The sequence below is a fragment of the Opisthocomus hoazin genome, chromosome 3 (assembly GCF_030867145.1).
Source record: "Opisthocomus hoazin isolate bOpiHoa1 chromosome 3, bOpiHoa1.hap1, whole genome shotgun sequence".
Classification (NCBI taxonomy): domain Eukaryota; kingdom Metazoa; phylum Chordata; class Aves; order Opisthocomiformes; family Opisthocomidae; genus Opisthocomus; species Opisthocomus hoazin.
In genome coordinates, this window is record NC_134416.1 from 19,502,751 (window position 1) to 19,521,837 (window position 19,087).

At 34.8% G+C, this 19,087-nt stretch overlaps 1 protein-coding gene across 4 annotated transcripts in view; it reads left to right on the forward strand.

The window, feature by feature from the left end:
• CSMD3 (CUB and Sushi multiple domains 3) overlaps positions 1-19,087 on the forward strand; it is a 767,725-nt gene that overhangs the window by 700,005 nt on the left and 48,633 nt on the right. For all 4 annotated transcript variants that reach the window (XM_075415663.1, XM_075415665.1, XM_075415666.1 and 1 more), the window contains 4 exons: positions 2,665-2,838; positions 5,428-5,601; positions 7,234-7,419; positions 12,525-12,698. In XM_075415663.1, coding sequence (XP_075271778.1) covers positions 2,665-2,838; positions 5,428-5,601; positions 7,234-7,419; positions 12,525-12,698 — 708 coding nt within the window. The remainder of the gene's footprint in view (positions 1-2,664; positions 2,839-5,427; positions 5,602-7,233; positions 7,420-12,524; positions 12,699-19,087) is intronic.

Here is a 19,087-nt window from a genome sequence, read left to right on the forward strand (position 1 = left end):
TTAAAATTGAGATGCAAAATGTATCACTAGTCTGGCATATTATGTTTTTAAATGTTATTTAATTTCTTAACACTGTCACAATACATCGATTTAGAATTTTGTTATGATAGAACTACAGTTTTATAATCACAGAATCACAGAATGTTAGGGGTTGGAGGGGACCTCTGTGGGTCATCTAGTCCAACCCCCCTGCCAAAGCAGGGTCGCCTACAGCAGGATGCACAGGACCTTGTCCAGGCAGGTCTTGAACATCTCCATAGAAGGAGACTCCACAACCTCCCTGGGCAACCTGTTCCAGTGCTCCGCCATCTAGATTTCTTTATTTTTCTGTTTGGAAACCTTGCATGGGGATAGGAGTATTTACACTTCTTTACTAACAGTGACTGCATCACAATTAGTCATACAGTATAGTTAGTACTCCAAAGATGTAACTGTTATGCAGAGTGGGAGGAGATAATCAAGACAGAGTGATCGGAAGTAATAGAATCTTAGAACAGCTCAAGTTGGAAGGGACCTCAAAAGATAATCTGGTCAACTATTTCATGGGAAATGGATCTTAGATGGGATTATCTAGCACCCAGTCCAGTCACATCTTGAAAACCAGTGATGGGGACTCTACCACATCCCTGGGGAGGCTGTTTCAGTGAATGTTGGTTCTTACTGTAAAAAAAAGTTCTTTCTTATGTCAAGATGAAAACTCTCACAATGCAACTTGTACACGTTGCACCTTGTCCTCTTGACATTACTCCATGTGAAGAGAAATCCTCCGTCCACTTGTAATTGCCCTTGATAAGTACTGGAATACTGTCATGAGGTCCCCCCTGAGCCTTTTCTTCTTCAGGAACCGACATCTTCAGCTTTTCCTCATAGGGTAGGTTCTCCAGCCCTTTGATTCTTTGTGGGCCTCCTTTGAACCCTTTCAGTTTTCAGTCCTCATCTTGTTAGTCCTGTTTATCTTCATCAAAAATGTGGTAGGATAGGGAACTTGGGCCCTTTGTGTCATGTTCAAGAAGGTCTGCTACGTACTGAACAGTTTACAACTTTCCTGGAGAATCAAGTAGTACTCTGACAAAAATTTTATGAACATGTATTATGCCATCTTAGCCCAGAAAACATAAAACAAATTTCAAGTATGCCTGGTTCTTGCATAACACTGAGGGAAATGGAGAGGGGACAAAGGGGAATATACTCTTGAACAGTACCAGACTTGGACTTCTGTTTCTTCTACAGATGTTGAATTGCACTCATCAATTTAATCTGTGTGCAGGGTCATATGCTATCTACATTGTAAATTCTGACAATTTTATCATGATTCGTACAATGAAACACTATATGAGGTTTAAATTTCCAGAAACAACTTATGAGAAAATCTCTGATCTGCAATTTTTTTTTTTTTTAGGAAGTTTCTAGCCCTGAAATATTGAGGTAAAATGCTGAAAATTACATCACAGTATTCTAAAACCTTGAAGTTCAAAGGAATAAATCATCTAAACCATATTGCTTCTGAATGTGCTTTTTTATTAGCAACCCCATGTTTTGACATTTGTTTGTGGGTTTTGTTTTGAGGACAAGTGAAGGAGAAAAGGAGAACAAAGGGGTTTAGGTGGCTGGTAATAATTTTTTTCACTAAAGTACTAGATGAAACACTGCTTGTTCTTCTTGCTTGCCTTAGTTGTGTTTGCAGTGAGTTCTCTGCCATATGTCGCATTATCCACAAGGTAAACCATTCTCAAAGGATTTTCCATTACCACATTATTTACTGAATCACAGTACCCTTTTTCCAGAGGTCATGAATTAAAATAGCAATAAGTCATACATGGTTCATCCTTTTTCTATGCCTCTCTCTAGATTAAATGTTCTTGAGCTTCACATTCCCCACCAGTCCCTCCTTGGTAGTGAGAACAGCATAGCACCTCTCCTTGTGGGCTCCTCTATCACTTGGAGAAAGAAGTTGTCGTCAGTGCATTCCAGGAACCTCCTAGATTGCTTACGCCCTGCTGTGTTGTCCCTCCAACAGATATTGGGGTGGTTGAAGTCCTCCATGAGGACCAGCACTTGTGAATGTGAGACTGCTCCTATCTGCCTGTAGAGGGCCTCATCGACTCAGTCTTCCTGGTCCAGTGGCCTGTAGCAGGCCCCACTATAATGTCACCTGTCCGTGCCCTGCTTTTAGTCCTGACCCATAAGCTCTCCTTTGGCTCCTCGTCCATCACCAGGCAGAGCTCCATGCACTCCAGCTGGTCATTGACATAGCGGGCAACACCTGCTCCTCATCTCCCTTGCTTGTCCTTCCTAAATATTTATATTTGGGAGCAATATAATATTTATATTATATGTACTTATTCCAGTATAGAATTTTACACATTTTAATAAAAAGGAGTCATTCATACTTTTTGAAAAGAAATTTGATAATATACATGACATTTAATGTCTTTGTTACACAGTCTTTTTATAAGTTTTAGATGTGTACAGTTCTGCCTATGCAAATGCAATACTGCAGTTTTCCACAAGTTAACAAAAGTAAACATTTCAATTAAGTTAGTACAAAAAATGAAAACCTACTCAGCATTTCTTTGTTTTAATTATGGAAGTATATATAAAATTTTGCTGGCATATTTACTTACCTTTTTTGTGTTTTTTTTAAATTTACTTTGAAAAATTTAGCTGGTCACTGTGGTGTTCCGGATTTTATAGTCAATGGTCAAGTAATTGGAGAAAATTATGGGTACAGAGACACCGTTGTGTACCAGTGCAGTCCTGGTTTTCGGTTGATTGGTTCTTCTGTACGAATATGCCAGCAGGATCACAACTGGTCTGGTCAGCTTCCATCCTGTGTGCGTAAGTAAGCGTGGTAACACATAGTGACTTATGTTACAGGAATGTCTATGTCAGACAAGATAAGGGGTGACTTTGCATCTTAGTATTTATTTTTCAGAAAAAATTATTTAAAGCAGATCCTCAAAGGTATGTGGCCACCTGAAATCTATGATTCATCTATCAGGTAAAGTTTAATGTTGTCACTTAAAATTTCAGCTGAATTTCTGCATCTTTTGGTTACTAAATGACCTGTCATTTGTATATGAATGTGAAACCTCTTCAAAAACTGCTGGGGCTTAGGCACCCAGGTACCTAAATTTTAAAATGGCTTTAAAAGTCACTTAGTGGCTTTTGGAAATATTTAATGTACATTTCCTTTGACTGTGGTAGTTGGGTAAATAGTCTTTAATTACACTGACAACACCGATGATTAAAATATTTTCTTTAACATACTTTTTTTTTCGTCTTCTCACAGAGATATTATTATTTTGTTTTCTGTTTGGGTTTTCACTTTTCTAGCACAAGTTTTACATTTTTGTTAATGAGGCTTCTTTTGTGTGATAAGTATGTCAACATATCACATGAAATACTATGGCGTAATACCAGAAAGTACTGTATTACATTTAGGAAAATTTTTAGTTCTCTAAGGATTTTCAAGTAAATTACAAGTATGTTTCAATAATACACTGTCAGTAATATCAGTGTATTGAAAATGCATTAATCTGCCTCCAAATATTCTATTTTATAGCTACATTTTTTTAGAAGAAACTATCTGAATGATGAATCATAGCACACACTGTTAATTTGTTACACTTATTGCCCACTCTATTTTATGCGGAACTAGATACACATTACACTATTTTAATAAAAGTATTTCTTAATTTTGTTTCCATTTTATGATCTAGTAATAGATCATTACTTCTTTATATTACATTTCAGATCAACACACTATAGGTAACTGTTAAGGCAATAAAATTAGACACCATTAATCAGGAATTTCTAAATTAAAATGTTAATATCATTGTTAGAACTGAAAAAGAATTTTAATGGATGTGCTAAGAGCAGAGAAAATGGATGTGTCTTCTTTAATCAAATGGAAGTTGCTTGTTTGAGTACAGGGGGATGCGCAATACAGCAATTCAGAAAAGGACGCAAGACCTTGGAAAAAGTTTAGGCTTGCAAAAGGCTGCTATAAACAGCAGCTGCCTCTAACTTTGTTACAGATATTTAGGAAAAGCTCCAATTCAGATCAGAGGTTCAAATGAAGTGTATAAAAATAGTCTCACATATCTTTATTTAACTTTAGAAGTTTTAATTGAATTTCTGAGATTATGTGTTTAAATTTACTGACTTTGACCTTTCCACTTTTGAATTCACAATTATTCTTCCTCATTCAATAGGCAGATGTATTAGTACAAAATCAAATTTCTATGAAAATTTCAAAATAATTGTTTTTATTATTAATATCTATACATTAAAAAACCTCTGTAGGCTGAATGTGTATCTTTGCCTGACAGTTTTACAAGTGTTAAAGGTTTAGTGTACAACTCCAATTACTCTTTTGGGGAAAAAATTCAATTTCTTATACAAAAATTTCTGATGCCTGTAACATAAAAATAATATATTTAATTAAAATAACTTAGTGATAGTAATAGGACGTACAGAATTCAATTTAACTTCCATTCACAGAATATACTGTGACTTGTCTGTATGCTGTACTAATTTTTAAGTACCATTTTAATTTTTTTCATGTTGTTAAAGATCTTATTTCACTTTGATTATATGAATGGGTTTCTTTTAGAGTTATTATGAAAAGTCTGTTCTACGTGGTGAAAAACAACATGTATTTGTGAGACCCAACAAAATTGATTTAGAAAAGCAATGAAGTTTCTACAGTGATAACCATTTTACAGTGAATTAATTTATTCTGTGATTTTTTTCACTTTTAATTACTGATTAATATTTTATTTATCAGCTACTGGAATTTTTAAAAACATAGAATAAAGTGCTTATAGATTTTGGAATTATTTTGGGAAAATGAATTTGTGATTTGTTTTCCTTACTATTTTTGCATCTTATCTTTGTGGGCAGAGAAAAGGAACTTTACCTTCTGTAGTCGTTTTTTGTATAAATAGAAGAAAAATTTCACAGTGCCCATGATGTTTCAGATATTCAGTCATAAATTTATATCATTAAGTACTTAGGCCTCAAAGATAAAACAAAATGAGTGAATATTAAGACATATTTGTAAGAAGTAGTTCCTGAGGAATGAACAGACTGAAATATTTCCTTTCAATTTCAGACTATATGTGATGAAAAACAAGTACTTGCTTTTCTCCTGATGCTTCAGAAGTTTTCTTCATTTGCGTTGGTTACTGCTATCAACTTTATTTAAATATTTTTAAAAGTTCTTGAACATTTACTAAAATATGTCTTATTTCTTACCCAGTTCACAGAACTGTGAATTTTTCATGGAAAGTACTCAGCATCTAGTAATATGAAAACTTTAAAATACTATTATGTAATGATTATAATGATTATCTATTATATCATAAATCACGACAAGTGGTAACAGCATGCTCTATTTGTTTTTTTTTTGTGTTATGCTAGCCGTTAGCTGTGGTCACCCTGGTAGTCCTATTTATGGAAGAACAAGTGGAAATGGTTTCAACTTCAATGACGTTGTGACATTCTTGTGTAATACTGGGTATGTTATGCAAGGACCAACTAAAGCACAATGTCAATCTAATAGGCAGTGGAGCCACCCACCTCCAATATGCAAAGGTAAGAATGCAAGCATTCACAGATTTCAAACCTAGTTGGAAAATCAAGGTAGAAAAATAAACTGAAGGGAAAGGGAAAATCTGTAAAGACAAAATTATGCCTCTCTTACTAACATGCAGCAAATTATTAAAGAATATGTTTCATTTTTAAGTTAGATCTGTTCTATATTCAGAAGGTTGCCAGGATAACTGTTGCAGAGAAACTTTTTAATGTGTCTATAGTTTGTATCGATTTTTTAAAGTGGTTTCTACCAGTACCTTAAAGCAAAATCATGCAAAGAAAATTAACAGCTTAAATTCTAAAATAATGTTCTCTGCATTCTTAGCCAATACAGTTCTAAGTCCAGAGGAAAATACACGTTTTTCCCTTTACATTTCCATTGATCTGACTGATCATCTTGACTTTTGTTTTTAATTCAAATTTGTTAGCATAATCCATTCAGGCTTCTTCTCGACACTTCCGGATATTAAATTTAATATCTTTTGCTGAAAATAAAGGAATGTTATGAAATTAGTTCTGCCTGAGTTTTCATAAGCTCTTTAGAAAGGTTTTATCACCGTTGTCCTTTTTAAGTCTGTTGTTATGTGCTTTTTAAATGTTTTAATTGTCCTCATTTAGAAAAATGCACTCTTTCCTGTAACCTGCTTGCACATATGCAGAAATTGTATTGACTGTTTTTCAGCATCTCCCAAGCAGCTTCTATGAATTTTTATCTTCATGCAGCCTAAGTCATATTATACATTTATAGTAATTAAATTCACTGTATATTTGCTTCCAATAGGTGTCCTCTACTTTCTCTTCATCACTTTGCCTTAAGCGATACTGGCAAATACTCTACAGAACTCAAATTTCCAAGGGCTTTTTTGCTGATGAGAAGTTGTTATTTTTTAAATAGATGCTGATGTGTTTATTTGACCAGAGGAGTCTATTGCATGGAAACTGTAAAAAAATCTCCATGATTCCCAAAATAAGTATTATACTCCACTCCCTAGACAGCTGTAAGTCACAAAAAAAAAGAAAATCTGTCTTCTATGATTTTCATATATATGAATCCAAAAGTAGTTGGGAACTCAAAAAATCCATCAGTACTCTTAACCGCCAAAGTATACACATATTAATAAAAACGTATACCCATTTGTTGGGGTATTTCTCTGTTCTAGCAAAATCACCACGGTCTCCCCTAACTGATCATCTGCCCTTTAGCTCAAAACAACTGCCTGAAAGGTGCTCCATTATCAAAACGTTAGTATAGGAATATAAGTGTATTTGCATGGCTGTGTGGGTTAGACCAAAGGCACATCTAGCCTAATAATCTGTTTCCTGCTGTGAGCAATAGTTTATGTCAAGGCAAGAGTATAAATTGAATATATTGGTATGTACAGTCATTTTTAGTGGCAAATAGAAGAAACATTTCCTTTTATTTGCTCTGATTTTAGCATCTCACGGTTTTAACATCTCCTGGTTTTGTTTCATCTTCCTAATTCATTACCATCTTATATAAAATCAGGGTATATAAAATCAAGGTAGCAACACATTCAAATTTTCTAATAGAAAATATAGAAGACCATTTAAAGACCACTTTAGTAGGCTGTATTTATATGACTCTCAAGTCTATGCTCTTTTTCTTTTCAGTGGTCAATTGTTCTGATCCTGGAATTCCTGCAAATTCCATAAGAGAAAGTAAAATCGAACATGGAAATTTCACTTATGGCACAGTAGTATTTTATGACTGTAATCCTGGATATTTTTTATTTGGCTCTTCAGTTTTAATTTGTCAGCCAAATGGCCACTGGGACAAACCTCTACCTGAATGCATTAGTAAGTAGATAATGTGTATGCTTGTATAAAGAATGTGAACTAGGCTAGGTATTATTTTACACAACATTTCTATCAGTCTCATGACATCAATTAGAATAATCACATTTATATACATTTGTGATTGTGCAGTAATGATGGAAGGTCTCAGTAGCAGCTGAATTAGCACAGTTATATTGTTATTGTATGTAGAAATTAACACAGAAACCTTGGGAAATACGATAACTGAAACAAACATCTCCGAATGCTTCAGCACAATGATCCCTGGTAGCAGGGATAGAAAGTAAAAACATATCCATTGAATTTTCCAGTACATGGCCTCCTTTGTCCACAGAGCTATAATCACACCGAAGCTTAAAAACTGTAGTACCCAATTATTGACCTCTGTCACGACAGTACTTTCTGGATGTCATTTGAGACAGCAGCAAGATCAGACTAACTGTGAAGACAGTAAGCTAACAATAATGGTACTGTAGAGCATCAGAAGCGTCCTCTGGATCATGTCCTCAGCTCACCACAGTATCAGATGTACCTGAACTTCATAGTCATATACAGCCTATCCACTAAGGCAAGTGGATCAACACAAGGAAGTTGTTTTTATTCTGGATTGTCATAAACAACTTTCTAAGTCTGGTGTAGATACAGCTGCAGATGTGTCATAGGTTTTTCATTGGCTGGGAAAGCTGGTTTACCCAGTTCCCTATAAGTCTGTGGAAAAGATTTTGTTCTGGGATAAAAATTTCTCTCTGAGATAGGCTAAAAGCTTTATTTTCTAGAGATTAAAGGGAAAACAGTCTAAGTGTTCCTTATTTAGGAATCATGCAGTGAAATTTGCAATATTTTAGACATTAGTTCTCAGTTTTACCTTTGTTAGTCTTCTTTAACTGAGGTCTCTCCAATTCTGTTATCCTCTCTCTAAAAAAAAAAAACAACTCTGACATTTTATTTCTTCTTGCTGTTAAAACCTTTAGTTCTGGAAGTTGTCCCGTTCTTCGATGGGATAAATAGCTTGATTGCAAGTCACAGTTAAACTTATAACAAAGTTCTAACAGTTTCATATTAAATTTTTAGGTAACATTACCATTTCAGAAAGATAAATGTTACTTAATAGTAAAATACCTTCAAAGAGAATGAAATTCTGAAGGTATAGATGCATATATTTCTTTTTTCTACTTTTTTATTTTTATCTCTTAATCTTCTTTCAGAATTGTCACAAGTAATTCAGTGTTACAGGTTTTACTCTGCCTTTAAGCTAACATTTGGGAGTAACAGTGCTATATGTGCTTTTGAAAGGGCATCCTCAGCTTTATTTTTGTCATTTATATAGAGGAGTCAATGAATTCTAACTTCATACCATCCATGATATTTTGTAATCATAAACCTTACCAAAACTTATTCTGATGCAGCTGCCTAAGATTTTTTTTATAAGAGCTTTTTTAGCCCCTGGAGTGTTTTGCAAATTGTTTCCCTTTTGGGCATATGCAGGGCAGTGATTTAGTAGTCAGCTTATTTTTGCCCTGTAAGAACAAGTGAAAAGAAGTCCAAATCTGACGATATTTTTCTTTGACCCAGGCTGGATTGGTTTTTTGACCTAGCTGAATTTCAGTCTCTCTCTAAGTAGTATCAAAGAACATACCTTTTTCTGAAATATTTCTAGGTAATGGAGAAGAGCCATGGTAACAAAGGAAAAGATTTTCACCTACAAAGTGACTCAATTCCTTTGAAATGTGTAGTAGTTAGAGTATTTCTAGCTACTATAAATTCTTTAAGAAGCAGAATTCAGCATTGGCCTGGACCATAACACTCTTTCAACTCTCCTTTTGAATTAAAGACTTTCAGGGGCATATGCTACTAAGGCACATGTTGCTATAAAAATACTTTAAATTTGAAATGTACTCAAAATGAAGTAGATGTTTGGACAACACACCTCAAAGAATTCCAGTGACCATATGAAGTTTTTTTTGTAGTGCAAAGTATTCTCAGTTTAGTTCTGAGACATACTCTGATTTGTTATTTTTAAGCTACTGAGATGTGAGTACACACAATCTACGCCTTCCAAGCTCGAAATCCAGATAACTTAGACTAGTTCTTTGCTGGTGTCTCTGCCATCCTCTCCATAATTCTATCACAGCACTTTGTCCTGATATTTCTTCCCTCACAGTACTACATATACAGCTATTCTCAGCTGTCAGATAGAATGATAAGAATTGTTGACAACTATACAGATTAAAGAAACTTCAAGTGTATTTTTTCATTTAGTATTCAATAATTAGGTTATAACATTTGTAAATTTAATTGAACATCTGTAAATTTAATTGGGCTTTAAACTAATAATGCTGTAATTTTACTAATACATGTTGTGGTTTTACTTCAATTTGCAACAAAAGAACCACGCAGTTGCTCTCTCACTCCTCCCACCTCCCCGGTGGGATGGGGAAGAGAATCAGAAGGAAAAAGGCAAAACTTGTGTGTTGGGATGAGAACAGTTTAACGGAATGGCAAAGGGAGAAGAAAACAACAATCAATAATACTGATAAAAAGCATATACAACATGCAGTGTTCTCACCATCCAATTCTCAGCTTGCTCCTGAGTAGCAAAAAGCCTCACCTTCAGCCAGTTCCCCACTTGAATACTGAGCGTGACATGACATGGTATAGAATATCCCATTTGATTGGCTGTTGGGGTCAGCCCAACCAGCTTGTTGTGAAAATTAACTTTATCCTAGCTGAACCCGGAACAATACATCGTCATATTTGATGAGAAATAGATGTGAATTTATACTTCTTTCTGCTTTTCCGGAATGGGGGGAGAAAGAAACAGCCATTAAATGTCACATCGGCAAAAGAACACTGGCAAAAGCATTATTTGCATATCTTTCTCTCAGATTTTGGTTTTCTTTTTTAAGGAAATCAAGGTTTTGGTGTGACAGAAATTGATTGATATTGCCATACTAATGAAAAAATAAAATTTGACCTTATGGTTTTAGATACTCTGAAGAAGACTAGTGATATCATTCTCATTTCTTTTTCTTTTTCTTAGCATTATGAGAAAAAAGGCAGAAATATATTCAACTTTTCATATGAAATCTCCCCTCAGAATATGAATATAAAATTAAATTCTGTAATATATATAATCAAGTGAAGGGTAGCATTACAGGGTTGTATAATTTTCTAAATCTGTTATTAGTAATCCAGGACTTTTAGACATAACTTTAAACATAAAAGACAAATATGTATAGGAAAGCCCAAAACAGAAAGCTGTAGGGCACCAGTAAGAAATTAACTTCCTTCTATGACAACATCTGAAAAGGGTAAAAAAATCAGTCAAAAAAAATGCAGATAATAAACACACTCTGAAAAATTGTGAATATTTTTCACACGAAGAAATAATTTCATTTCACTGAAGCCTATGTGACAAACATGACTTTTTTTTAGCAATATTCTAAGTTTGCCTTCTCTACAATCATGCATAATTAATAATAGATTTTATTTATAAGCAAATGAATGAACATATAGCATGCTAAAAGCAAGTGCCCAGTTTGTAAATCAAATCATTCTGACCAGTTTCCTCAAAGTCCTGCAACCTACAAAATGGTCACAGGCGTCAATGGCACTAGGTAGGAATCAAAGTCAATCTATCACATACCACATTCCTAAATCATTTGTGGTGTTATCAGGATGGTTGTGCATACAATTCAATGTGTGTATAAATGTAAAGCCCTAATACCAAAAGTAATCATTAGAGGAAGGTGGATCACCACACATGACTTTGGTCGTATGTTGTGTTGTACAACTGTTGTACGGTTGTATACATCTGAAGTGCTAGAGAACTCTTCAACCCTTAGCAGGCTTCTGATCTCACTTTTTTGGTAAAAAAAAATCCTGCTAGAAATGTTATGGTGGTGAAAATTGTATTTATTGATAAAAAATACATTTGTATTATTTAGGGGACTGTTCTAGTAGCCTAATATTTGCAGCTACAATTTGTGGTTTTCATGATGCATAAATACAAATATTTTTGGCCATGATATGCTACATGCCATGTACAGGTGTAAGACAAAAAGGAATCAAACATGCAATACTAGATTTGTTCTGTGAAAAGAGTGAATTTGGTTTATGGATTTTAACTGCATTTCCTGAACTTGACATATTTATCTTGCTTTTAAATGAACTCCCTGATCCGAATTCTTAAAAGTTTTCTCTATATTAATTCAGCATGTTGAGGGGGTTTCTTTTGTGCTTTTTTATATGTGCTCTTTACCTTAAAAGGCAGATTAGCTATTTCTTTTCAACACAGAACTTCGTCTTCATTACATTGTCCATGTAGACAATGTTCTCCATAACGATGCATAAGACCTGCTGTAATTTTACCTTAGTCTTATGGAGTAACTAGCTTCCTGTTGATCTAGGCAGGGTAGCTTAACAGTTACTTTATACAACTTTACAGTAGATAGGAAGCTGCTGAAATTATTTCAGTGGTCTTATCCTGAGTTTAGATCAGGTTTCTGCTATTTAGCCTGTTTTTAATTCCTAAACAAATGACTCTCTTTGACCATTTATAGCAAGAGCCACTTATAATTTTCTGTATTAGAGGTAATTAAAGGACAAAAGATATCAAGTTATGTTTTCCCATTGTTTTTTCTTGAGTTTATGTACTTCGTGACATTTGAGACAACTAGTAAAATTAAGTGTGTATATGCTAATTGTCGGATACCCTTATGTGCAAAATGCAAGTGGAAATCACCAAAATGTCAAGATTAAGAGTACTAAAAATAACCACAGTATGGAAATAACTAACTATTATTTAACAAAATTTACTCAATAAACCATTGACAGGGAGTTCATGACAATTTCTGAGATTGAGATCCTATAGAAATTCCCTCCAATCTCTGTGCAATTAACTTCAATGGATGAAAAACATTTGTTGCACAGATTTTGGTCTGTAATGTATGTTGCATTTCTAACCATGTAATGTGCCTCTCTCCTCCAAACCCTAAAAAGGTCAGCCTCTTCACAATGTTTATGTGTGGAGTTATGAAAGTGATAACTCCAAACTGTTTGATCAGTGATAATAACCTTTTTTTATCTCCAATAATTATGCATTGTAGTGATTGACTGTGGCCATCCTGGCGTTCCTCCTAACGCGGTCCTGTCTGGAGATAAATATACATTTGGGTCCACTGTTCATTATAGCTGCACAGGTAGACGATCACTGTTAGGGCAGTCGTCTCGTACATGTCAGTTAAATGGACACTGGAGCGGATCTCTTCCTCATTGCTCAGGTAATGTTTTTGAATTAATGAGTGTGCCTTGAGGTTGTTGTGAATTTCTTTTTAATTTGTTGGAAGGTCATTTTAAAATCTGGAAAATCATGTATAAATGTGAAGTACCATCTCAACAGAAGTAGAAAAAGTAAACTCAAAATAAGCAAAAACTCTGTTAGCAAGAACGTAATTTGGGAGAATCAGGCTCTCTCATTGATATTTAACATGAAGAGGAAATTGCAAATTGAATGTTAAAGGAACTGGCTTGTTTTGAAAATATTTTCTATGTGACTTCTGGAAAGAGTACCAGTGTGCACAGGGAAACTTTGCATCATTATCTCTTCAAGATCGTGGGTTATTTTTTTTGTTTTTTTTTTAACTTGCAAAATATCTACTGACTTAATGATACTTCGTGTATACCTTAAATGTATAATACATCCATCTTTATAACAAGGCCCAGTGGGCTCCACATAAGTTCAGGATTGGATGGTCAGTTATAGTGAATACCATCTAATCCTTTTAATAGATTAGCCCTCACCAAAACCAAGATATGTTTGCTGGACAACTTAATGCTTAGGAATGTTCTTTTTCACAACTTTGGTTTGATTCACTTTAACAGCAGATGAAATTAAAAAGACAAATCCAAGTGACACATCTTTCACTAGCTCAGGTTGCACAAAGCCCTGTCGAATCTGACCTTGAACACTTCCAGGGACGAGGCATCCACAACTCTCCTCAACCTGGTCCACTATCTCACCACCTTCATTGCAAAAACATGTCCAATCTAAACCTACCGTCTCAGTTAAAAGCCATTACCCCTTCTCCTCTCACTACAGGCTTTGATAAAAAGTCTTCCTCCACCTTTCTTGCATATTTTGTATATTGAAAGGCCACAATAAGCTCTTGCTGGGAGCCTTCCCTTCTCCATGCTGAACAACTCCAACTCCTTTAGCCTTTTTGCATAGGAGATGTGTTCCAGATGTGTTCCAGCACTCTGACCATTTTTGTTGCCTTCCTCTGGATCCGCTCTAACAGGTCCATGTCTTTCTTGTACTGGGGACCTTAGAAATGGATACAGTACTTCAGGTGGGGTCTAAGATATTCCAGTCCATTTTTTTTTCCTTCTGCCTTCTACTCTTTAGTATATTCAGGTGTAAACTGATTATGTCAGCTGCTGTTTCAGAATATGCATTTTTTCACAGCCCATGGCACAGAAATGGTTAAAAATTAATAAAAAATATGAAAATAATCCTTGGTTAAAATCTTCCACTAAATCCCAAAGGACTGGAAGAATTTTTCAGTATCTGAAACTTCCAGTGCAAGCTTTCAGGAAGTGGTTGCAGACAAGAAAAATCTAAATGTTATTATCTTGCTCTATGAGTTCCTCTTCTTTCAGTAATCTACATTACAACCTAAAATGGGACAGAAACAAGGAAATGTGAGCATCTATTTTAATTCTTTTACTTTCTATCAATAAAATCAGAGGGAAATTTGACACAACTGAAGCAAAGATCAAGTTTTTATGACCTGTGATGTTTACAGCTATGCATCAGAAATCAAAACTTAATATAAAATAATATAGAATCATAGAATTGTTAGAATCATAGAATTAGAGTATGCTTTGGATTGGAAAGGATCTTTAGAGGTCATCTAGCCCAACCACCCTGCAACGAGCAGGGACATCTTCAACTAGACCAGGTTGCTCAGAGCCCCGTCCAACACCTTGAATGTTTCCAAGGATGGGGCCTCCACTGCCTCTCTGAGAAATCTGTTCCAGTGTTTCACCACCCTCATTGTAAAAAATTAATTTCTTATACCCAAGCTAGTGCTACCCTCCCTTAGTTTGAAGCCATCACTCCTTGTCCTGTTACAACAAACCCTGCTGAAAATTTTTTCCCCATTTTTCCTATAGGCCCCCTTTAAGTACTGAAAGGCTACTGTAAAGTCTCTCTGGAGCCTTCTCTTCCCCAGGCTGAAAAATCCCAACTCTCTCAGCCTTTCCTCATAGGAGAGGAGTTACAGCCCTCAGATCGTTTCTGTTACCCTCCTCTTGGACCCGCTTCAACAGGTCCATGTCTTTCTTGTGCTGGGTGCTCCAGAGCTGGATGCAGGACTCCAGGAGAGGTCTCACCAGAGTGGAGTAGAGGGGCAGAATCACCTCCCTTGACCTGCTGGCCACGCTTCTCTTGATGCAGCTCAGGATACAGTTGGCCTTCTGGGCTGCAAGCACACATTAGTGGCTCATGTCCACCAGTACCCCCAAGTCCTTCTCCTCAGGGCAGCTCTCAATTCCTTCATTCCCCAACCTGCATTGATAATGGGTGTTGCCCCGACCCAGGTGCAGGAACTTCCACTTGGCCTTGTTGATCCTCATGAGGTTCACATACGTCCACTTCTCAAGCTTGTCCAGGTCCCTCTGCATTGCATCCCATCCCTCTGACGTGTGTATTACTTAATAAATAGTAATACATTTGTGTGAATTGCAAATTCAGACTAGGTTTATTAAAAATGTTTTTACAGCTAGTAAGCATACATATTTGTTTCAGGGAAAAGCCCACTAGATAAAATCTAAGACTATGTATTGTGGTTTTCCATAGTCATTATAAGCATAAAAAAAAAAACAACAAACAACTAAATTGTGAATTTAAAAAAAATAAAGACAAAAAGAAAAATGTCAAGGAATCAACTAGGAAGCCTAAAAATATACATGAAAATATCAAAGAAACCTTACTGAAGATAGGACTATTCTATAATCATCCTGCTATTACATTAAATAATTGTTCAGGTATCTTGGGATAAGCATTTGCAAGTGATATACATGAAAATACTTTTTTTCTGATGATGAGTTTTGTACCCATAGATAGGAAACTTTAATCATATCTAATAATTTTTTTCTCAGTACATGAAGAAACATTGCTTTGACATAGATTTGAATGTGAATCATAGTGAATGAAATTGTGACAAAGTGCAAACGATTATTTTCTTCAGCTGTAGTGTACCAAACTAAAATTCTAGTTTAGGACATTTTGAGGCTTTGTTTTCAAAGTGTGTATCTGAAATACTTTCTCATGTGAAACAGTTTGCATATTATTATACAGAATTTCCATATTTTGTATCTAAAAATAAGTGAAATAATTTGCTTCCTTTATTAGCCTTTATAATTTCATTTCTTAGTTGTAATAGATGTTAAAGTCTCAAGCTTTGTATTTTTTTTTCTTACCATATTAATAATAAATAATGTAGAATGTTCAATTGACGAAAGATACAGTATACTTGTACTTTTCATACATGGTGAAGAATTCAAACAGAAAATGCTATGTCAGCAAATGTAAGGTAGCCAAATTTTGTCACATCATACCTAAGACAGGTTTCTTTTTTGTACATGGCACTTTATGTTTCACATCCTAGAGCTAGAAGGAATTGTCCCACTAATATCTGTTGGGATTCAGAAACTTAGTTTTCAGTCATCACTTGCGTATCAGCTGGAGTCAAAAATTTGCACCAACTTAGAGTTCTTCAGAAGGGCAGCAATGGTTGTGTACTTGCCTAAGTGATCTAAACATCCTCCTTTTCATTAAAATTAAATGCCAGCTGAGAATTCGTTGCACATGTGGGTGAAGGATGGCTCATAACTGACTGTGAAAAATCACTTAGTTGAATGTCTGGATCAGGTAATAAAAATATGTTCTGTTATGATATCATTGATTATATCACTGTCATTCACTAATGTGATCAGTCTTTTAGAAAAATTATTTCTGTAACCTTCAATCAAAAGAGCTGTTAGTTAACCTCCCTAATATTGAAAGAGTAATAATTCCCAGAAATAATTAGGCACTTAGAATACGTGATTTCATTTATAAAAGAAATACGTAATTTGTGCTGGGCATAGCAAAAAGCCTATTTTCTTTCTTTCATCATAAAATTATTTTAGGCATGATGCCATGTAACTTGCCGAAAACTGAGCGGTTATCATAAAGACTTCACAAGTATAGACTAATTAACACACCCTGCCCCAAATCTTTTATGGTATAAATATATAATACTGTAAAATATAAGAAAAAATATTTTGATTTAGGACATATTAAAATTATTATAAAAATAGGTAGCAGACTATTTTCAAACTAGAGGGATGTTAAGTCACCGAAGTAGCTTGGACATGAGGTATTTTGAAAGCTCGTAAAATTCTTTTATCACTGTAGTTTGGAACTATTTACAATTTCTTTTTAAACAGGGCCAGCCCTCTGTTTTACTGATCTGTGTCACATAATGAAATGGTTAAACAAAGAAGAATCAAAACTTTTGAGACAGTGATTTTGAACCAGACAGTTGGCTAGCTCTTCTGCTTATTTGGTTTAATTTGTAATTTCCGAAAGCATTAAAATACATGTACTTTTTGCAAATGCATGCTATGAAAGCTCACAGTGTAATAGGCATGACTACATTAGTTTGTTTGATTCTTCTTAAATGAAAGGTGTCCGTTTAAGCTTGGTTAACTTAATTGATGATAAAATTGGCTCCTGAATTAGAGTGGTTCACAACTAGCTACTTCAGCAAGAGGTTGCAGAGGTCATTGTCAGCTGCTTCAGGAAGGGGTTGGATAGGTAGTGTGAACTGCCAGGTTTATTCTTTTCTGCATTTCAAGCAAAGTCCTGCCCCTTTCTGTGACTTTCCAGATGAGTCTTCAGACCGAGGCTCCATAGTATTCTCTTTTCCCACAAGCCTATAGGAGTTGTGCAGATCAGCTCCTGTGAGGTACTTGGTGATACTGTTTTTCAACAGATTTGTGGGGAAGGAAGGAGGCATGGCCTGTATGAAAGGAAATAAATAAAAAGTAATAATCATAACCTACAAAGCTGCAGGTTGGCACATGAACTACCTTCTAAAGTGACAAAAATACGGTCAGCTTCTTGAACATAGCGGACTAAAGCAAGTATTTGCTCATACACCATAACTGTCAAAGCAAAGCAAGTGGGGTGTACTCATCTTGCTTTCACTATTCAGTTTTGTACATGCTTTTGTTAGCAAAGAGATGTGTCCAACCAGTCACTCTAACAGCATAGTTTACACACATACAGTGCCAACCAAGGCAAGGGAAGGTCTTTCTTTATCTGCATCTACCACCCCAGGGTCCTAACTTCCCATAGAACCCATAGATAATGAGTTTGTCACTTACGGTCTTCTGGGTACTTGGAGCAGAAAATTTTGTTTATTACTTCTGTGTAAGGACCTCTTTTATTACTTTTATGTAAGCATATATAAGTACCAGAAAAGTATAGCTGTTAAACAGAAAAAATTCTTTACATAATTTGTACAAATTTTTCAATATAATTCTCTAACGTGAAGCTATAGTAGGATGCTCTTCAGTAGTTGATTTAAAGTTTTCTAGCTGATTCTTAAAATATTTCTTCTTATTTTATGTTAGTGTAACTAAATACAAAATAATGGAGATATACTTTCAAAAATATTATGATGCTTGAATTATTTTTTGTACAGCATACTGTTCAGTTCTTTTGCAATTTGTCACAGAAAACCATAAGCTGAATATACATGGGAGAAAACTTGAACAGCGCAGCTCCGAGAATTCAAGAATTTAACTCCTGTGTTGAAACTCAGTAATATAATATACCTTAATCTCTTATTACATAGAAAACTAGCTAAAAGACCTTTAGAAAGATAAAACAACGGATCTTAAGTACATACTAAAAGATTTAAACAACTGACATTCTGTCTAAATATATCATTACCTTAAGTTTCCTAAAAGTTCTCAGTATTAATGAAGATTTAGATGTATAACCACAGATTTTTTTGTTATTATGACTATGTTGATTCTTTTAAAGCTGACATAGAACAGATAGTAGAAAACATTGACCCGCTATCTTAAAATTTGATTAAACATTTCTAGCTGAGGGAGATTTTAGCTGTCAGGCAGTCTTGAAGTGAACTTTCAACATTTCTATAAATCAGGGAAACGCTTCATGTCAGTTGTATGTAAAATTGTGGACTAGAGCTTTCGTTCAATGGTAAAACTGTTAAAACTCTAATGATATAATAAGACTAGAAAGTATTTTATGAACTCTTGTTATAGGCAAACAAGAAATTTATCTTTATGATCAGGAACTTGGTTTTCCTCAGGATTCTTTATTTCAAATGAAAAATGACCAAGATTTTGTGGCTTTCTTTTTGTTTCCCTATTCTTGTTTGAGGATTCTGTTACCGAAACTTTAGCATGATCTAAGGGGAATCTTGAGACAATCATAATTTCTGTTATGTACTTACACAAAGTAAATAAAAAGAAATGATTTATGAATCAAATAATTTTGTAATTAAATGGATTCACATCCACTGAGATATATGATTATTTCTAAAAATGTAAATATTTATTTATAAATGCACAGAAACATATCTTT